The sequence below is a fragment of the Podarcis filfolensis genome (genome assembly GCF_964270895.1).
Source record: "Podarcis filfolensis genome assembly, chromosome: 3".
Lineage (NCBI taxonomy): Eukaryota > Metazoa > Chordata > Lepidosauria > Squamata > Lacertidae > Podarcis > Podarcis filfolensis.
In genome coordinates, this window is record NC_139606.1 from 120,931,150 (window position 1) to 120,947,907 (window position 16,758).

General features: G+C 50.7%; 2 protein-coding genes across 4 annotated transcripts in view; one reads left to right on the plus strand and one right to left on the minus strand.

The window, feature by feature from the left end:
• SELENOI (selenoprotein I) overlaps positions 1-10,091 on the plus strand; it is a 55,385-nt gene extending 45,294 nt beyond the window's left edge. For all 3 annotated transcript variants that reach the window (XM_083605417.1, XM_083605418.1, XM_083605416.1), the window contains exons 8-10: positions 2,245-2,425; positions 4,460-4,642; positions 5,562-10,091. In XM_083605417.1, coding sequence (XP_083461543.1) covers positions 2,245-2,425; positions 4,460-4,642; positions 5,562-5,684 — 487 coding nt within the window. In that variant the 3' untranslated portion in view covers positions 5,685-10,091. The remainder of the gene's footprint in view (positions 1-2,244; positions 2,426-4,459; positions 4,643-5,561) is intronic.
• Positions 10,092-11,922: 1,831 nt separating this feature from the next.
• LOC310758751 (sterile alpha motif domain-containing protein 12-like) lies at positions 11,923-16,681 on the minus strand. The gene is made up of 3 exons (XM_083605681.1): positions 16,420-16,681; positions 15,212-15,503; positions 11,923-12,757 (listed from the first exon to the last, which is right to left on the minus strand). The coding sequence occupies exons 1-3, from the start codon at positions 16,501-16,503 to the stop codon at positions 12,753-12,755; spliced, it is 381 nt and encodes a 126-aa protein (XP_083461807.1). The 5' UTR covers positions 16,504-16,681; the 3' UTR covers positions 11,923-12,752.
• Positions 16,682-16,758: the final 77 nt, after the last annotated feature.

Sequence of the window (16,758 nt, forward strand, 5' to 3'; positions counted from 1 at the left end):
GCCCCAGTTCTGCTGGGGTGTCAGTGCCACTCAGTGTCTCCCCAGTGGGGAGAGTTTTGAGAAAGCAAAATGGGCACGAGCGATGCCAGAGGCAAGCCTTTGCTTTTGAGACTATGGAGCAGAGAGATTGGCTGGCCCCTCTCTCTCAACCAGCTGGGCCAGATCTCTTGGACAAAGCCAGGCCTCCTATATGTATTTTATTTTGAGGATTTTGTGCCCCACTTTTCAGCCAGGAAGGCTCCCATAGTGGCTTAAAGGTAAAGGGACCCCTGACCATTAGGTCCAGTCGTGGCCGACTCTGGGGTTGCGGCGCTCATCTCACTTTACTGGCCGAGGGAGCCGGCGTACAGCTTCCAGGTCATGTGGCCAGCATGACTAAGCCGCTTCTGGTGAACCAGAGCAGCGCACGAAAACGCTGTTTACCTTCCCGCCGGAGCGGTGCCTATTTATCTACTTGCACTTTGGCGTGCTTTCGAACTGCTGGGTTGGCAGGAGCAGGGACTAAGCAATGGGAGCTCACCCTGTCACTGGGATTCAAACCGCTGACCTTCTGATCGGCAAGTCCTAGGCTCTGTGGTTTAACCCACAGTGCCACCCGCGTCCCCACAGAGTAGCTTACATACTATCAAAACAAGACCGTCTCGCAGAATTATACTGCCCTCCCCAAAAACCCACGACACGCAAGGAGAAAGGGACAGGGAGGGAAGAGGAAAATGAAAACTCAAGCACCGAATTCTAAATAGTTGTTCCTCTAATGACCAGCTGTCCCAGTTCAGGGGCAGGAGGTGCCCGGTGGAGGAAATGGACTTCTGGAAAAGCTGGTGGAATAAGCCCTGCTGCTTCTATCTCTCCCACTGAGGCAGCCCGAGGCACTGGCTGCCCCAGGTGACCTTTGAGGGGAGAGGAGGCCTGATGGGGCCGGCCTGATCCCGATGGAGGAGGCTCTGCTTCTCAGCCCCGATCTTCCTCTTGCTGGCCACACTGCAGCCTTGCAGATGAGACCCCGTTGGAAGAACTATATCAGGTTCTGCCTCCTTCAGAGTTAGTCTGATGGTGCTCCCAGCTGCCTTTCAAGACCCACCCCCCCATTGAAAATAATTTTTATTAAAAGAGTTGTTGTCAGGGGCTCGGGAGCAGGAGCACAGAGGAGAGAGGAAATGGAGAGCGAGGGGGAGGAATCCGAGGGCAGCGTAGGGGAGTATGACAGTGACCCGAGAGATTCCATGAGCTTCTCCAGCGAATCAGAAGATTCCCAGAAGGGGGCGCCGATGGTCAGGGCAAGGGGGGTCCCAGGAGGGACGCACCAGAAACAAGGAGCCAGCGGGGAACCCCAAAGCAGCAGCGGGGGATCAGGACCAGTTTCCCCACCAGAGCGTAGTGGGGGGGAAGAGTCACATGTGTCAGGACCAGCGTCTCCTCCAGCGGGGAGAGAAGATGAGTCAGAGCTGACCACGCCTCCATCGGAGAGTGGGGGAATGGAGGGGAGGTCAGTTGCAGCTAGCCCCCCCGAAGGGGGAAGCAGTGACAGCAGCAGTGAAATGGTCAGGAGGAAAGTTGCTGGCTGGGCGCGCGCGCCAAGTTCAAATGTACAGGCGCGGGGGACAGCAGGAGACCCGGATGGGGAACCAGCTCCTAAAGCCCGCCGGAGGGAGGGAGAAGGCTCAGGGGAATCAGCGTCAGAAGAGTCTAGAAAGGGCGAGACCCCGACGGGCAGGCGGACCCAGAGGAGGAAAGAGCAGAGGAAGAGGTGGAGCAAGGCTAGAGTCTTAAACTGGTGTATGGGGGGAGGAGATTCAGACGGAGCATCAGCGGTCTAAAGCTTGAGACGTGGAGCTGCGCGCTGCGGCTCTGGAAGTGAAACTGAACTTCAATAAAGACTTTTGTATTTAACAACGAAGCAGCGTTGGTCCTTTGTGAGCTGGGACCTAGGGCAGCTCTGACAGTTGTATACCGCTGTGTCATTTTAAAAAATCAAAGCGGTACCGTACCAAGTTAAAAACGGACATCCGTTAACCATTGCGGACAGGTGCATTTGTGATTGCCTGGCAGAATAGAAAAGTTTTCAGCAGATGTTTAAAAGTTGGCACAGAAGGCTCCTGCTCAGTCTCCAGTGGCAGAGAGTTCCACAGGACTTGGCTGGTGACACTAAAGGCTGGGGGTTTTGTTGTCAAATGAGCCTCCCCAGCTCTCGACCAGCAAAGCTCCTGCAGGCGACCTCTTGCTGACGCCTCTCCCGCCTTTCAGAGCCTACAGAAGCAACACCCTGAAGCACCACTCCTTCTATGAGGCGATGCTGCCCTTCCTCTCGCCCGTCCTCCTCTTCATCCTCTGCACCATTTGGATCTTCCACTCGCCCACGCAGATCCTGGAGACCCAGCCCCGCCTCTTCTACTTCATGGTCGGCACGGCCTTTGCCAACATTTCCGTAAGTTCCTTCTGCTGCAGAGACGCGTGCGCAGAGGGGCTTGGCGGGGCAGGAGCAAAGCCGCTTTGCCTCAGGGGTGGGGAACCCTGAGTGTGGCCCTCCAGCCCTCTTTACCCGGCCCTCAGCAATCTCCCTTGGCCACGCTCCTCTCTGGCCCTGCTCCACAACCCTCCTCCAGCATTTCCCCCCTGGCTTCCCCTTACGTCCTTGAGCTGTAATCAGTTCCTCCTCCAATGGTGAGATGCGTGCGTCGAAACCTCTGGCTGCCATGTGGCTGGACTCTAACCTCCTTGCGCAAGAGTTCACCCAGGAGACCACTTTGCCCTGCATGTGCCACTGCTTTGATCAAGGGAATGGGCACTGCTAGAGGCGCCACACGAGACCCACAGAGCATTGAGGGCGGCAGCACCTAACCTTAGGAACTCCCTGCCTGTTGATATCAAGCAGCGCCGTCACTGTACTTTTCGGCACCTGCTAAAAATATTATTGTTTAGACAAGCCTACCTGTATGATAGGCAGGTGGATGTGATTTTTCATCTGTTTCAGTATTTTAAGTTGTTGTTTTTTAAAGCGTTGTTGTTTTCTCCCCCTCCACCCCCGATTTTACAGTCATACCTCGGGTTAAATATGCTTCAGGTTGAGCGTTTTCAGGTTACGCTCCGCGACGACCTGGAAGTAACGGAACATGTTACTTCTGGGTTTCGCCGCATGCGCAGACGCTCAAAATGACGTCACGCGCATGCACAGAAGCAGTGAATTGCGAACCGCGCAGTCGTGGGTTGCGTTCTACTCAGGATGCAAATGGGGCTCCGGAACGGATCCCGTTCGCATCCAGAGGTACCACTGTATTGGTCTATCTTTTTGTAAACCAACCACTTTGAGGTCTGTCCCCCCCCCCAAATCAAGCAGTGTCTAATTTTTATGAAATACATAATTTTTATGAAATACATAAATAAGAGTCATGTGGTGCAATGGCCCCTGGAAGGCTGTCTGCTGAGGATCATAGGATAATAGAATCATAGAACTGTAGCACTATTTCTGGGTTAGCGGAGTGTGTAACCTGAAGCGTATGTAACCTGTGGTGCATGTAACCTGAGGTACCACTGTAAGTAAGAATAAAAATGTGCACCCCACCACTGAGACCATTCCATTGTAACTATCCAACCTCCCATAATTTCAACACCTCTTGCGATGGTTTGACCCCTTTCCATTTTAACAGTGCAGATTCTACAAACACCTTCCATATCTCCTCAAAATCATTTCTCCTGCATATTCCCCGTCTTACCTTAATGGCACACATTAAGTTATCATGAATAGCTATATCCCAGACCTCTTTATACCATTCTTCCATTTTATATTCTAGTTGCCCCTTCCACTTCCTAGCTATAATAATTCATGCAGCAGTCAATAAATTTGTGAGCAAGCACTTGCGAACCTTCCACCCCATCGTAAATTCAAAATAATGGAACCTCTGGACTTTCGGTCAGCTTTAACCCCGTGATTTCTGTTATCTCTTTAAACACCCTTTGCCAAAACAAATGTGAATCTTTTTCAGGAAGAAGCTTTTTAGGAAAAAGCCAGCCCCTCTTTTTTTATATAAGAAAAAGCTTCTCTATCCCTGGTCTAACTTTTCAGGTTACCTGAACTGGGGAGTTTGCTCAAGGGGCAAGGAGGAGAGCCTCAAAGCCAGGGGGGTCCCAGAGTCCCCTTGACAACTATATGGGTTTGCTGGTGCAGAAAGCATCTCCTGCCCTCCAGCGTAGCCCTTGGATTCCTGCCCATGTGTGGGACTGAGTCTCTTGTTACAGAGGATCCGTCTGTGCCGCAGCAGTAGAGTTCTGCCAGAAGCGGTGCCTCTGGAGCAGTGAAGTTCTAGAGCGGCTCCCTCAGCGGTGCTCCAGGAAATGGCCCTGGATGGATTGGAGCGGCTGTTGGTGGAGCAGTGCCTTGCCTTGGAGGGCAGGCAGGTGCTGGGGTGGGACCTCTCCTCCCATCCTGGTCCTCCCTTACCAGCTGTTCCTCCTCTCCCCCCAGTGCCGCCTGATCGTCTGCCAGATGAGCAGCACCCGCTGCCAGCCTCTCAACTGGCTGCTCTTCCCGCTGGCCCTGGTCATCTTCGTGGTGCTGACGGGCGTCTTGCCGGAGAGCGAAACCTTCCTCCTCTACCTGCTCACCACCTTCATCACCGTGGCGCACATCCATTACGGAGTCGGTGTGGTAAGTGATCCCGTGGCACGCGTGTGTATGGCACAGGTAAAGGTAAAGGGACCCCTGATCATTAGGTCCAGTCGTGGCCGACTCTGGGGTTGCGGTGCTCATCTCACTTTACTGGCTGAGGGAGCCGGCGTACAGCTTCCAGGTCATGTGGCCAGCATGACTAAGCTGCTTCTGGCGAACCAGAGCAGCGCATGGAAATGCCGGTTACCTTCCTGCTGGAGCGGTACCTATTTATCTACTTGCACATGCTTTCGAACTGCTAGGTTGGCAGGAGCAGGGACCAAGCAACGTTAGCTCACTCCGTTGTGGGGATTCGAACCGCCGAACTTCTGATTGGCAAGTCCTAGGCTTTGTGGTTTAACCCACAGTGCCACCCTTGTCCCTGTGTAGCACAGAGTGCCCTGCAAAGGATCCTCAGCCTCACCCTTGCCTGCACATTCACAGCGAAACTGCCAACATCTGCCCCTTACCTTAGACTTCCTGACCAACCAATCCGAATCCATTGCTTTCATTTTAGCTAGAATTTGCCCCTAGGAAAGAAAAGGGAGAGGAAGGATGAAGCTCTGGTTCAGCAACAGCAGATAGAGTCCTAGAATTGTAGGGCTGGAAGGGACCCCCAAAGGCCATCTACTCCTGCCCCCTGCAAGGCAGGAATCACAGCTGAGGTTCTGCTTCCCCAGCTTTCTGCCCAGGAGCAGAGCAGGTGAGGAAAAAGATACAGGGGAAATTGGTGGGCAGAGCAGAGGGGTAAGTGGAGCTGCCCTGCAGAAGGAGCGTTATATGTAGAATTTGAAGGCAGGCAGAGGAGAAGGAAGGATGGGGCTTGGAGGGGAGGGGGCCACGGTCAGAGGTCTGCCTTCCTGCGACACGCCCCCTCACCTCGCCCGTTCTCTCTACCTCTGCTTTCTCCCCCTCCCAGGTGAGCCAGCTGAGCAAGCACTTCAACATCCGCCCCTTCTCTCTACGAAAGCCCAGCTCCGATTGACTAGACGTGGAGGCGGGAGAGAAGAAATCTGGCCCACCGCCTGCAGGGGCTCTGTGAACGCAGCCCCCCCCCATGTAAATACACTTCAGCCATCACCACGGAACTAAAATTTGACCCACTTTGGGTGGCAACGAAGCCTGGCAGCCTTGCAGCGGGACGGACCCTTCTTGCACCGCCTCTCTCACGGATGCGCAGGTGGCTGGGCAGGGGCTGAACCACCGCGAACATGTCCTGAACCAGCATGATGCTTCCAGACCAAGCATGGGTCCATGCCACCCAGAACTCTCCAGGGAGACACCCAAAAAACCACAGACGGGCGCCAGGGGCGTCTCTGAAGCCACACAATTGCCGCAACACATCTTCAGGTTATGCTGAGGACAGTGTGGCCCGCTCTCCGTGGACCCAGCCACGCAAGAGGGGTTTTTTGTGTGTGGCTTGAACAAATCAGCTGCTTTAAGTAAGGGGCTTTGGTGGCAGTAATCACACAGTGAAAACACGACTATTCTATGTAGGTTATATTATCCTTCCATTCACTTCCTCCTCTCCTCCCACCCACCCCTGTTGTGGCTTCCACATGGCCAAACCAGATGTTGAAGCAGGCAGATGCTGTCTCCACTCAACGGAGGAGGAGCCTGCCTTCCAGCCCACCCTGTCTGAGCTGCTCTGGAGAGCAAAGCTGCAAAACCTCCTTCACCTTTCCGGCAGGATTACGTTGCAGCAAGCGGCACTCTTCTGTGGGATAACCTTTGGGGTGGGGGACTGGCTGTTTACAAGAACTGTTTTGTCAGGCGTATAACCCTTCCGTGCGGGTCCATTCCAAGTAGCTCTGCTTCCGTCTAGAGGAAATAATCGAGATCTCCTTTCGTCGAAATGGCAACTGAGCTCTGTGTTTGCCTCCATGCTCGGCTCTAGTAGATGAAGGTGGCTTTCCTCTGTGTTTGTTCCCCAAATGTTGTGTTCAGCCATCCTAACCCTGCTTGAACTGTGTGGTGGTGAAGTCTGCGCCGATTCCCCCTCCCTTCTTCTGTTTAATTTCATGAACAAGCCTTGTGCTTGGGGTGGGTACGCCTGTGCGTCCTGGTATGAAGAGGGCAGCCGAAACCCAACTTTTTTGGAAGGGTGGCACCCGGAGGAGACCCAAGCGCAGCAAAGGATGTTCCTACGTGATTCCGAGGGCAGGGGCTGCTTATGGCTTCTGCTCCTAAAATGAGAGGGGGCGACCCGCTCTTGTGGATGACACATTCCACTCTGGGGAGAGAGAGAGAAATGGGAATTGTGAAATGACTATTTAACCTTTCTTTTTGTAGGCTTAAATCATTATGTCAACAAGCAATGTGAAAATCCAGGAGCCAGTGCTCTTTTCTGCCTCCAGCCCCTTGTAAATAGATCCTTTTCTTTTTCTGTTTTCTTCCCACACTTTAAATGCCTTTTTTAATTTCTTTTGGTGTGTTAATGAGCAAGGGAGGAGCTTGTTCTGACCCTTAGTGAGGCACCTCTCAAAAAACCAGCAGGAAAGAGCACTGGCCTCTGGGCATGGATGATGAAACAGAAAGAGGTTCTCATTCTTCGCTTGTTTGGTGAATGTTTTCATGGCTATAAAAGGTGAACCAGAGATGGGAACTGGGGAGACTTCTCTCACTCACTCACTTTTTTTTTTAATTAAATGATTTTGCACAGAAAAAGTTGGGTGTACAGAGGAAATGAGACGTGCTTTGAATACTTGACGCTATCACAGCCGAAATGAAATGCAGCAATCAGTTGATAATTTTGGTGCACTGAGTTAGACCCACCCCAGAGCCGGTTTCCAATTCTGGAGGCGGCTGAGTCAGAGGGAGGGTCTCCTTTATTTTGTGTGTGTGTGTTTGACTAATGAATCATTGTGAGAACATGTGTTCCTCTTTACTTTCTCTCTTTGCTTTGGAAGCAGGGGTTCTCAAATTGACAGTAACTGGCGGCAAAATTGCACAGGCCCTGATGGCATAAGACGAGATGACGATAATGATGTGACTCACTAAATCATTCCTTGACGTGCCGCCTTGGAAACATCATCCATGCTCCAAGGGGCACGTCCAGAGGGGGCCAGGCCAGCACTGAGTGGACGAAAGGACAAAAGGTGTTAACTTCCTGGCGTCTCCCAAGGCAGGCTTTGCTTGGCTGTCGCCTCTCAAAAGAAACCTGGTTCTGCTTCCCTTACCTATCTAGACTTCTTGAGAAGGAACCTGGTGCCTTAAGAAGATTTGCCTCAAGTTGAGGAAAAGGTCGGCTGTCTTAAGCAGAATGTTGGAAAAGTAGTTGTCCAAGTTAAAGGGAGTACAGCGTAGCATCTTCAGCTGCGGAAACGGGTTTAATTTCTGCTGTTTCGCCATCTTTATTGTTTGAAGCTCATTCGGCAATCTGGGAGGGACTCCGATGCACCATTTAACCATTATTATTTCTGTCTCGGGTTTTGGTGGCATCGGGTTTTTTGTGTTCATCTCAAATATTCTTCGAAATAAAGGTATTGCATGTTGAAGAGGTGAATGTGTGCCTGCTGTCACTCTCAGCAGGTGATTATCAAAATGCTTCGAGGAGTCCTCTCCGAACCCAAACCCGTCTTCTCCTTCAGATATTCCCTCTGCGATTGAAAGGGGCATCTGAGGCAGCGCTCGTGACACTTCCTTAAACTACTTGCTCCACATTTTGCAGTCCTTTGTCGCCGTCAGAAATCACTGCCCCGCGTTTTTGTACGTTCTGAGAGCGAAATCTTCCTTTCTCTGCCTTGATTCACTACTGCTGCCTGTGTAGCTGCAGATGCGCTGCTGGTTGGCTCAACCTTTTAAGACGCAGTTCTCCGGAGGCGTGGGCAAAGGAGCTGCGGGGAGCGGCACAGCACCCCACCCCACCCCAAATCAGTGCCCTGCAATCCTGCAAGGTTCAGGCTTTGGTAGTAGCAACCTGTAGTCCAAGCAGTGGTTTGCACAGAGACACGGCCAGCTTTCCCTGTTGCTCAGAAACTCCCTGGCAAGCAGAGAGGTCTAGATGTAGAAAGTCCCTGTGCTTTGCAGAAGCACCTCTCTTCCCCCACCCCAAGCCCAAATGCAGGCTTGAATAAGATGAATCGGAGCTGGATGCAAACAGCTTGGCGGCTGAGTGACAGCAGGCCTTCAACCCAGGCTGCTTCCTCCCCCCCCCCAGCCTTTATTTCAGAGCAGGGTGTTTGGCGCATGAGTCTCCACTGCTGTGGGTGTGCAGGTCATGCGTGTGGGGCTGGGCAGCTACTCCAAAGTGCCATTTTCATTTGAAAAGCAACCCTAGGAAATAAGATATTTCGTGATAACTTAGAGCAGGGGTGGGGAATAATTGTGTACCCCCCCCAATCTTGCTGGACTCCTGCTGCCATCAGCTGCAGCCAGCATTGTCTAGAGTGATGTGAGCAGGAGTCCAGCAAGATATGGGGGCCCCCAAGGTTTCTCGCCCCTAACTTAGATACTCCTGTTTGCAATCTCCCCACTAAACGGGCTCCGCTGCTATCTTGGCTTGGTCTGTTTCTCTGCGTAGGACAGACACACGCCCTGCCGGTGTAGTTCAGGCCTTCGTCGCCTTCCCCATGCAGCAAGTTGGAAAGCATCTTTGCGCCCCCTCCCCCAAGAATTGGAAATGGGGCTCTCGGTACAGAGCTCACCCCTTTAGACAGGACTCGAGAGCTCTCACCTGGAAGGCTTCAACTGCATACTTCAGATCTCTTGCGGTTGGGGAGGAAATTAGCCAAAACCTTTTCTCTGCGTTACAGCCTTACTCTGAAAATGCAGGCAATTGGGAACGGGGATGTACCATGCATGCGTTTTGGACCAGTTTACCTTCTGGGTCTCTGTGGCCCTGGTGATTTTTCTTTTTTTAGAAGCTGATTTTTAAGCTATCACGTGAAAGGTGAGGTTGGAATCCTTCCTTCTCTCCAATGTATTGTATTCTACTGGGGTAGGGGGTCACGTTTTGAATGAGTAGCTTTGCTCGCTGCTTTCTTTTGTCCCCCGCTAAATATGAGGGCGAATGTTCAGTCCCTTGGGCCTCGTTGGTGCTCTCTCTGCCAGAAAGGACCGTCCTCGGACGAAAGGGGGGGCGGTCTCTCCGGCCGGTATTCTGCAAAGCACCAGTTGCGCCAGACTGCCAAGGGCTGGGTTGTGTCAAAGCAAACGGACTGTACAGATCGTAATTATTATTAGCGAGAGAAAATTGCAATAGGAAACCTGTACATTTCTCGCGGCAGATTTCTGCGCCACCCCTTCTTCACGCTTCCATCAGGATTCATGTCTGTCTCATATGTACATTGTTTGAGGTTGACAGTCTTGCAAATGGATTTGGATTCCATTCCATGAAATGCTATTGGTGAATATTTATTGTATTTAAAAACGGAAACAACAAAGCTTCAAAAAAAGAGAACCTATTATGAAATAAAACTTCAATTAAAAAATTTCCCATGCTTTTTAACATCTCTGTCTCCTCATCTCTGTGGGTGTTTCTGCTGTGGAAACAGTTTGGGGAGGGGGGGTTGCTCTTGCAAATGCTGAAATAGTGACTGGAAGTTGGCAAAACGGCTGCAGCTTCTGCCACCATACACTGACCAGGTTGCTAGGGCTGGCTGGGGAGAAAGATGATGGTGATGATGATGATGGAACGCCCTCCCATCAGATGTCAAAGAGATAAACAACTACCTGACATTCAGAAGACATCTGAAGGCAGCCCTGTTCAGGGAAGTTTTTAACGTGTGATATTTTAGTGTATTTTTAATCTTTGTTGGAAGCCGCCCAGAGTGGCTGGGGAAACCCGGGCGGGGTACAAATAATAAATTATTATTATTAATATTCCTTTTCCCCAGACCTGGACTCAAGGTCTTAATATTGTTTTAATTCTTCATAGAATTAAAACAATGCAAGAAACAAATTTATAGATAATAATAACACAGCACTATTCAAAGCTTTTTCCCTTTAAAAAAACAGTTCCCCAAGAAAGGCCTGTCGGAACAAGATCTTCTCTTGACGGTGGAAAGACAAGGAGGGAGCCCGTCTGACTTCTCTAGGAAGGGAGTTCCAAAGTTGCCCTGGGAACAGCCACCGAGGCGTCCCTACCAAGTGAGCCTCCCTTGAAGATCTCAAAACTTGGGCTCGTTCATATGGGGGAAATACTGTTTCAGACGGCCTGTTCCTAAGCCACCAGGCGAGATCCTTGCTCCTGTTGTTTTCTGGGCTTGGGGAAAGCCAGAGAGATGGTGGCTCAGAGCTTGTCTTGCTGCTTTGAAAGTGTTTGCCATCTCTGTGGTGTGTGTTTCTCAAAGCCCAATGGAAGCTTCAGGTGTGTTCACCTGCAGGAACATCTCCACCCCCATCATCCAGCCTGGACACTGAGGTCCAGCTCCGAAGGCCTTCTGGTGGTTCCCTCACTGCGAGAAGCCAGGTTACAGGGAACCAGGCAGAGGGCCTTCTCGGTGGTGGCACCCGCCCTGTGGAATGCCTAAGTGCTGCTTGGGGAGTCAAATGCCTTTCAAAGGCTGGCCAAGGAGGCTGAGCATCAGCAGAGTGGGTTTTGAGACAACGGTGAAGACCAAAGAGTAGTTTGCGAAGGGACCTTGGTGGGTCCGGCCAGAGGGGGTTGGACTAAATGCCCTTTGCGGTCCCCTCCAACTCTATCATTCTATTATTTTAAGTGTGGGGGTGCCTTTTTAGGATAGGGGTGCAGAGATGCGAGAAGGCCTTAAATGCAGTGCTGGTTCCTAATCCTAATGTTCTCTGCCTGCCGGTTTCTTTCTCTCGCTCACCACCTTGTGGCTGAACGACTCTGCAGTGCAACATCCCAGCTCCAGCAACAGTCCCTGCTGCACACGTCAAGCTTGCGAAGATAAAGGAATTGAAACACACAAGGACTCAGCCTCATATATACTAAAGCAGGGGTCAGCAAACTTTTGCAGCAGGGAGCCGGTCCACTGTCCCTCAGACCTTGTGGGGGGCTGGACTATATTTTATTGGGGGGGGGGACTAAAAAATTAACGAATTCCTATGCCCCACAAATAACCCAGATACGCATTTTAAATAAAGCACACATTCTACTCATGTAAAAATACCAGGCAGGCCCCACAAACAACCCAGAGATGCATTTTAAATAAAAGGACAAATTCTACTCATGTAAAAACACACTGATTCCTGGACCGTCCGTGGGCTGGATTTAGAAGGCGATTGGGCCAGATCCGACCCCCGGGCCTTAGTTTGCCTACCCATGTACTAAAGTAATATTTTTGTATGGTGATTTAATTTTGCAGGGCAGGAAATAGGTTATGTATCTGTTTTATTTGTAGCATCATACAGTGGTACCTCGGGTTAAGTACTTAATTCATTCCGGAGGTCTGTTCTTAACCTGAAACTTTTCTTAACCTGAAGCACCACTTTAGCTAATGGGGCCTCCAGCTGCTGCCGCGCCGCCGTAGCACGATTTCTGTTCTCAGCCTGAAGCAAAGTTCTCAACCCAAGGCACTATTTCTGGGTTAGCGGAGTCTGTAACCTGAAGCGTCTGTAACCCGAGGTACTACTGTACTGGGCTTCCGGGAAGCAAGTCCTGTTGAATTCAAAATGACAAACACTTTCTCGAAAGACAGTTTCATAGTTTTATGTCTCGGCAAATCAGTCCAACTCCTGGTCCACCTAATTCAGTATGCCCCCCCCTTGACTGGCAGGATCTCTGCAGGGATCCCCCCCAGCCTGCAGACCCCAGATGTTGAGCCTCTTGCCTTCCGCATGCCTAGCAACATAACCTCCGCTGCTGGGCTGCAACCCTTCGCCACACCTACGAAGGGTGGGCCATCCTCTGACCAGATGTTTGCAGGAGGCCCCTAGGAGGCTACAGGCATGGGGGGGCAGCCCCTTCCCCGAGAAAACCCACATTCTGCCACGAAAGCCTTTGCCCCCGGGGCTGCAAACTGCCGAGTCCAAACCCCAAAGCAGCTCCTTCCATTCTGCTGTCCTTGAAGCCTGGCCTGGCCCTGGGCTTTGGGCTCCACCGTCCTGCTTGGAGGTCCAGTTGCGGCCAAAGGCTGGCACCAAAGTGTGTTCCTTTTTTTGCATCCCAGACAGAGCTGCTCACTTGACAGCGGGCCTCCCTCGATCACGCTGTGTGTGGAAGAACGGAGAAGGGGTTGTTTAGTTTCCTTCAGAAATATTGCAAGACTGCTAATTAAAACACTTCCATCAGCGGAATTGGCACTGCTATAGGTGCGATGAACGCCCGCTCCACATTTTAAGAACTCAGACTGGCAGCACCTCTTTTTGGCACCCACTAAATAAAACATCTGCCTATCCAGATGCTTAGAAAGTTGGTGTGAGTTTTAACCTGTTTGTAGCCTATTGTTATTTGAACTTACCGTATTTTTTGCACCATAACACTCACTTTTTTCCTCCTAGAAAGTAAGGGGAAATGTCTGTGCGTGTTACGGAGCAAATGCCTACGGGTGGCGGGGGGGATCTGCTGCAGTCGTGAGCAGAGGATCCATGGTTCCCCTTCTTTCCCTCCTCCGTGGCTCGCTTTGAAACAGCAAAGCGGGAGAAGAGCCGCTGAGTGGGGAGGAGAGAGGGACAGAGAGCCTGCTTGCTTTAAAGGAGCAAAGCGGGAGAGGAGAGGAGCCGCTTACATGAGTGTAAGCGGCTCCTGTCCGGTTGGCTCCTTTAAAGCAAGCAGGCTCTCTGTCCCTCTCTCCTCCCCACTCAGCTCGCTAAACAGCATTATTAGCAGCAAAGCTTCTCCACCCACCCCACACATGCTCCTTGTCCCTTGAGTGCTTTTCCTTCCCTCCCCACTTAAAACGTGGTTACAAAGCACGGATCCACATGGATCCTCAGGATTTTTGCACTGGGTCACCCCAAATTCACCATCAGATCACATACCATGTCCATGGCTACATCTTGCACCAAAAAAATCACGCACCCACTGTTGCCTGGGGTCGCAGTGGTTACAAAGCGTGGATCCACATGGATCCTCAGGATTTTTGCATTGGGCTACTCCAAACTCACTGTCAGATCACATGTCTGTGGCCACAGCATGAACCACAAAAATCATACATCCACTGTTTCATTTAGAATATTTTTCCCCTTGTTTTCCTCCTCTAAAAACTACGTGCGTGTTATGGTCTGGTGCGTGTTATAGAGCGAAAAATACGGTAAGTGTTGCTAATCTTTCTAATTGATCATTTCATTGTTTTGTAAGCCGCTTTGAGGGTCTTTTCAAATAATCTAACAGTGTATAAATTTTATTACACACCCATGCTTTTATATTTCATCTTATCTTACCACGTTTCAGTACAGCTCTTTTCCTACGGTTGTACACAAGAGAATTAAGATTAATGTTTCTGTTGGATCCACCTCACATTCACCATACAGTACAGGCAATCACTGCAGAATTTTCCTTTCCAAATGTGTATTTGTTAAGCCCGAGCAATATTCTGCGGAATTCATGTTCCATGTCTGCACTAACACTGCAAAATGCTCTTTTTTGTCCCCTGGTACCTTTATCCTCTCTCTAGGGACGCGGGTGGCGCTGTGGGTTAAACTACAGAGCCTAGGACTTGCCGATCAGAAGGTTGGCGGTTCGAATCCCCGTGATGGGGTGAGCTCCCGTTGCTCGGTCCCTGCTCCTGCCAACCTAGCAGTTCAAAAGCACCTCAAAGTGCAAGTAGATAAATAGGTACCACTCCAGCGGGAAGGTAAACGGCGTTTCTGTGCGCTGCTCTGGTTCACCAGAAGCGACTTAGTCATGCTGGCCACATGACCCGGAAGCTGTACGCCGGCTCCCTCGGCCAGTAAAGCGAGATGAGCAACCCCAGAGTCGGTCACAACTGGACCTAATGGTCAGGGGTCCCTTTACCTTTACCTTTACTGGCTCACTGGGAAAACTTCAGAAATGCATATAGACATGTGAGCTCAGCTACTCAGCAGCCCCTCTGCCTGAGTGATAATCCCTTGCATCCTGATACCTGAGTGCCAAACAGGTAGCCATTCCAGAAATAACAAACCCAGATGAAGACAAAAGGGTGTGATGAACTTGGCTGGGAAACAGGGAAATGTAAAGATCTCTTTTGTTCCACTTGATGGGTGTTTGGTGGAGGGTAAGGAGAACCATGGGGCAGGGTCCAGGATGCTCAGATTCCTGCCACCAGACCTCCTCTTTCATGATGTAACCATGATGTAGTTTTTTGGGGGGTGTAACATGGGGATTAGCAGCTAATAAAAGTTTGGGGGCTCTTTTGTTTGGGGCTTCCATCTTGTTCCACCTGGTGGCAGGTGGGAGTCCTGTGGCGACAGTCTTCAATCAAGACCAAGCCTCCTGGCTGCTGTTTTGCTCTGGTATTTCTGGCTGGTGTCCTTGGTTTTTGTCCAAGGGAGCCCTCAGATTTCTCCGTTAACAGGGATACATTTTATTAAATAAATCAATGCCCTCGGTCTCCCCACCCCCACCCCTACACATTCTGCTTCCGTTCCAGTCCCAGTAAGGACTTTGACAGCACCCAGTAGATGGGGACAGTTATGGGGCACCCATGCAATTCCCCGCCCGCTTTGGGTGCCCATCCTCACCTCCTGTAATGTCCAGCAAGTCTTTCATCTCTTGCTGAATGCGGAGGTGCAGGACTTCGCGCAACAGCTCCTGCCGCAAGCTCCAGGGCGCAACTCCCATGCGCTCCAGCGTCTCGTCTGTCAGGCGCAGCAGGGCTTTTCCGGAGATGGCGTGGCTGTGCGCCGCTTCCAGAAGGGGCTTCCCCTGAGCCCCCAGGGACCCTCGGCTCAGCCAGGAGCAGACCTCGGAGACGGTCCACTGGGCCACTGGCCGCCTCACCTGGTCCTCCTCTTCCAAGTCCTCCTCCAAGTCCTGCAGGGCAGAAGTTTGGCAGGCTGATTTCTCTGCCCTCCGCTTTTGAATTCACCCCATCCAACCTCAAGCACAGACATAATAAAATAAAAAAATCTAGCGTTTTGTTTGGAGCCCTTTAAGATGAGTTGACCAATCCAGAACAGTGGGAGGAGGAGGAAGGGCCTCATTCGGCTCCCTCTTACTCTCCTCCTTTTGGAGAAAATAATGTGTGATTTTGCTCTGTCTCCTTTGGGGTTCTGGGGATCTGGCATGATTCCCAGATCTTTGCAGTTCTTTCTAGTAAGTACCATAATAATTAAGATTATTCGCCGGCAGTTTGCAGAAATCAATTATCTCCAAATGTGGCGGCCTCGAATTTACGAGTCCAGAGTCTGTGCCGTGCAGCAGAAGGCAGCGTTTTGGAGTCTCTCTGCAGCTGCCACCTGGGCTCGCTTGTCAACAGTTCTGATAATCAAGATGTTTCTCTTCCTTAAATTATAACTAGTATCTTGTAAACTGTGGCTCGACCTTGCGTCTGGCACTGCCAAGCAAAGTGTCTGCCCACCCAAGCTTCATGCAGCCTCACAGTTTAGAGGAGTTAGAACAATAAAACAAATATTAAGGATTAGAATATTAATAAAGGAGAAGAACTTTGAAAATGTTAGGAGTCAATTTTATTAGAAATATGAATTTGGAGAACTGTCATACAGGTGATATAATGAAATTCAGTTAGAGGGGATTCGAGGAAGTCAGTTATCAATGATATGAGAATAAGATATCTAAGAAATAATCCTTTTTTGTGTTTAGTTTATTGTATTGTAAAGTGTTTTTCTTTGTTGTGTGTTTTGTAATGTCTTTTTTTGTCATAAATGTGGAAAACCAATAAAAAATTTTGGGGGAAAAAGAGAGGTTGGCGTAGAATAAATGCACTCACCGCGTCTGCAGTTGTGGGCTCTCCCAGTTGAGCTGCCAGGCCGTTCAGGACCCCCGCCAAGCCACTCCCAGGACTGGTCTCCATGAGGACCCTGCGGTGGAAGAGGCAGGGGTCGGAGGCTGCAGGGTGGTGGCGGCGGCAGGTGTGGGGCTACCTGCAGACAAGTGGGAAAGAGATCTAAGCAGAGAAAGAGGAAGGGGTGGAAATAGAGATGCCTGAGCTGTAGAGGCTGGTGTTCCCCTGGACACTTTTTGAGTAAATGCAAAGGGCTGTAACAGAGAGAATTACATTTTTACAAATTTGCTTTGAGAGAGTCTTTAAACCTCTTTTGTTGACCAC

What these genes read in the sequence shown, in the direction of transcription:
- LOC310758751 (XM_083605681.1), bottom strand. Translation starts at nt 16,503, where the DNA reads ATGGAGACCAGTCCTGGGAGTGGCTTGGCGGGGGTCCTGAACGGCCTG. An exon ending in AGCCCACAACTGCAGACGCG is followed by an intron (nt 15,504 to 16,419) that starts GTGAGTGCATTT and finishes TCTGCCCTGCAG; the next exon opens with GACTTGGAGGAGGACTTGGA.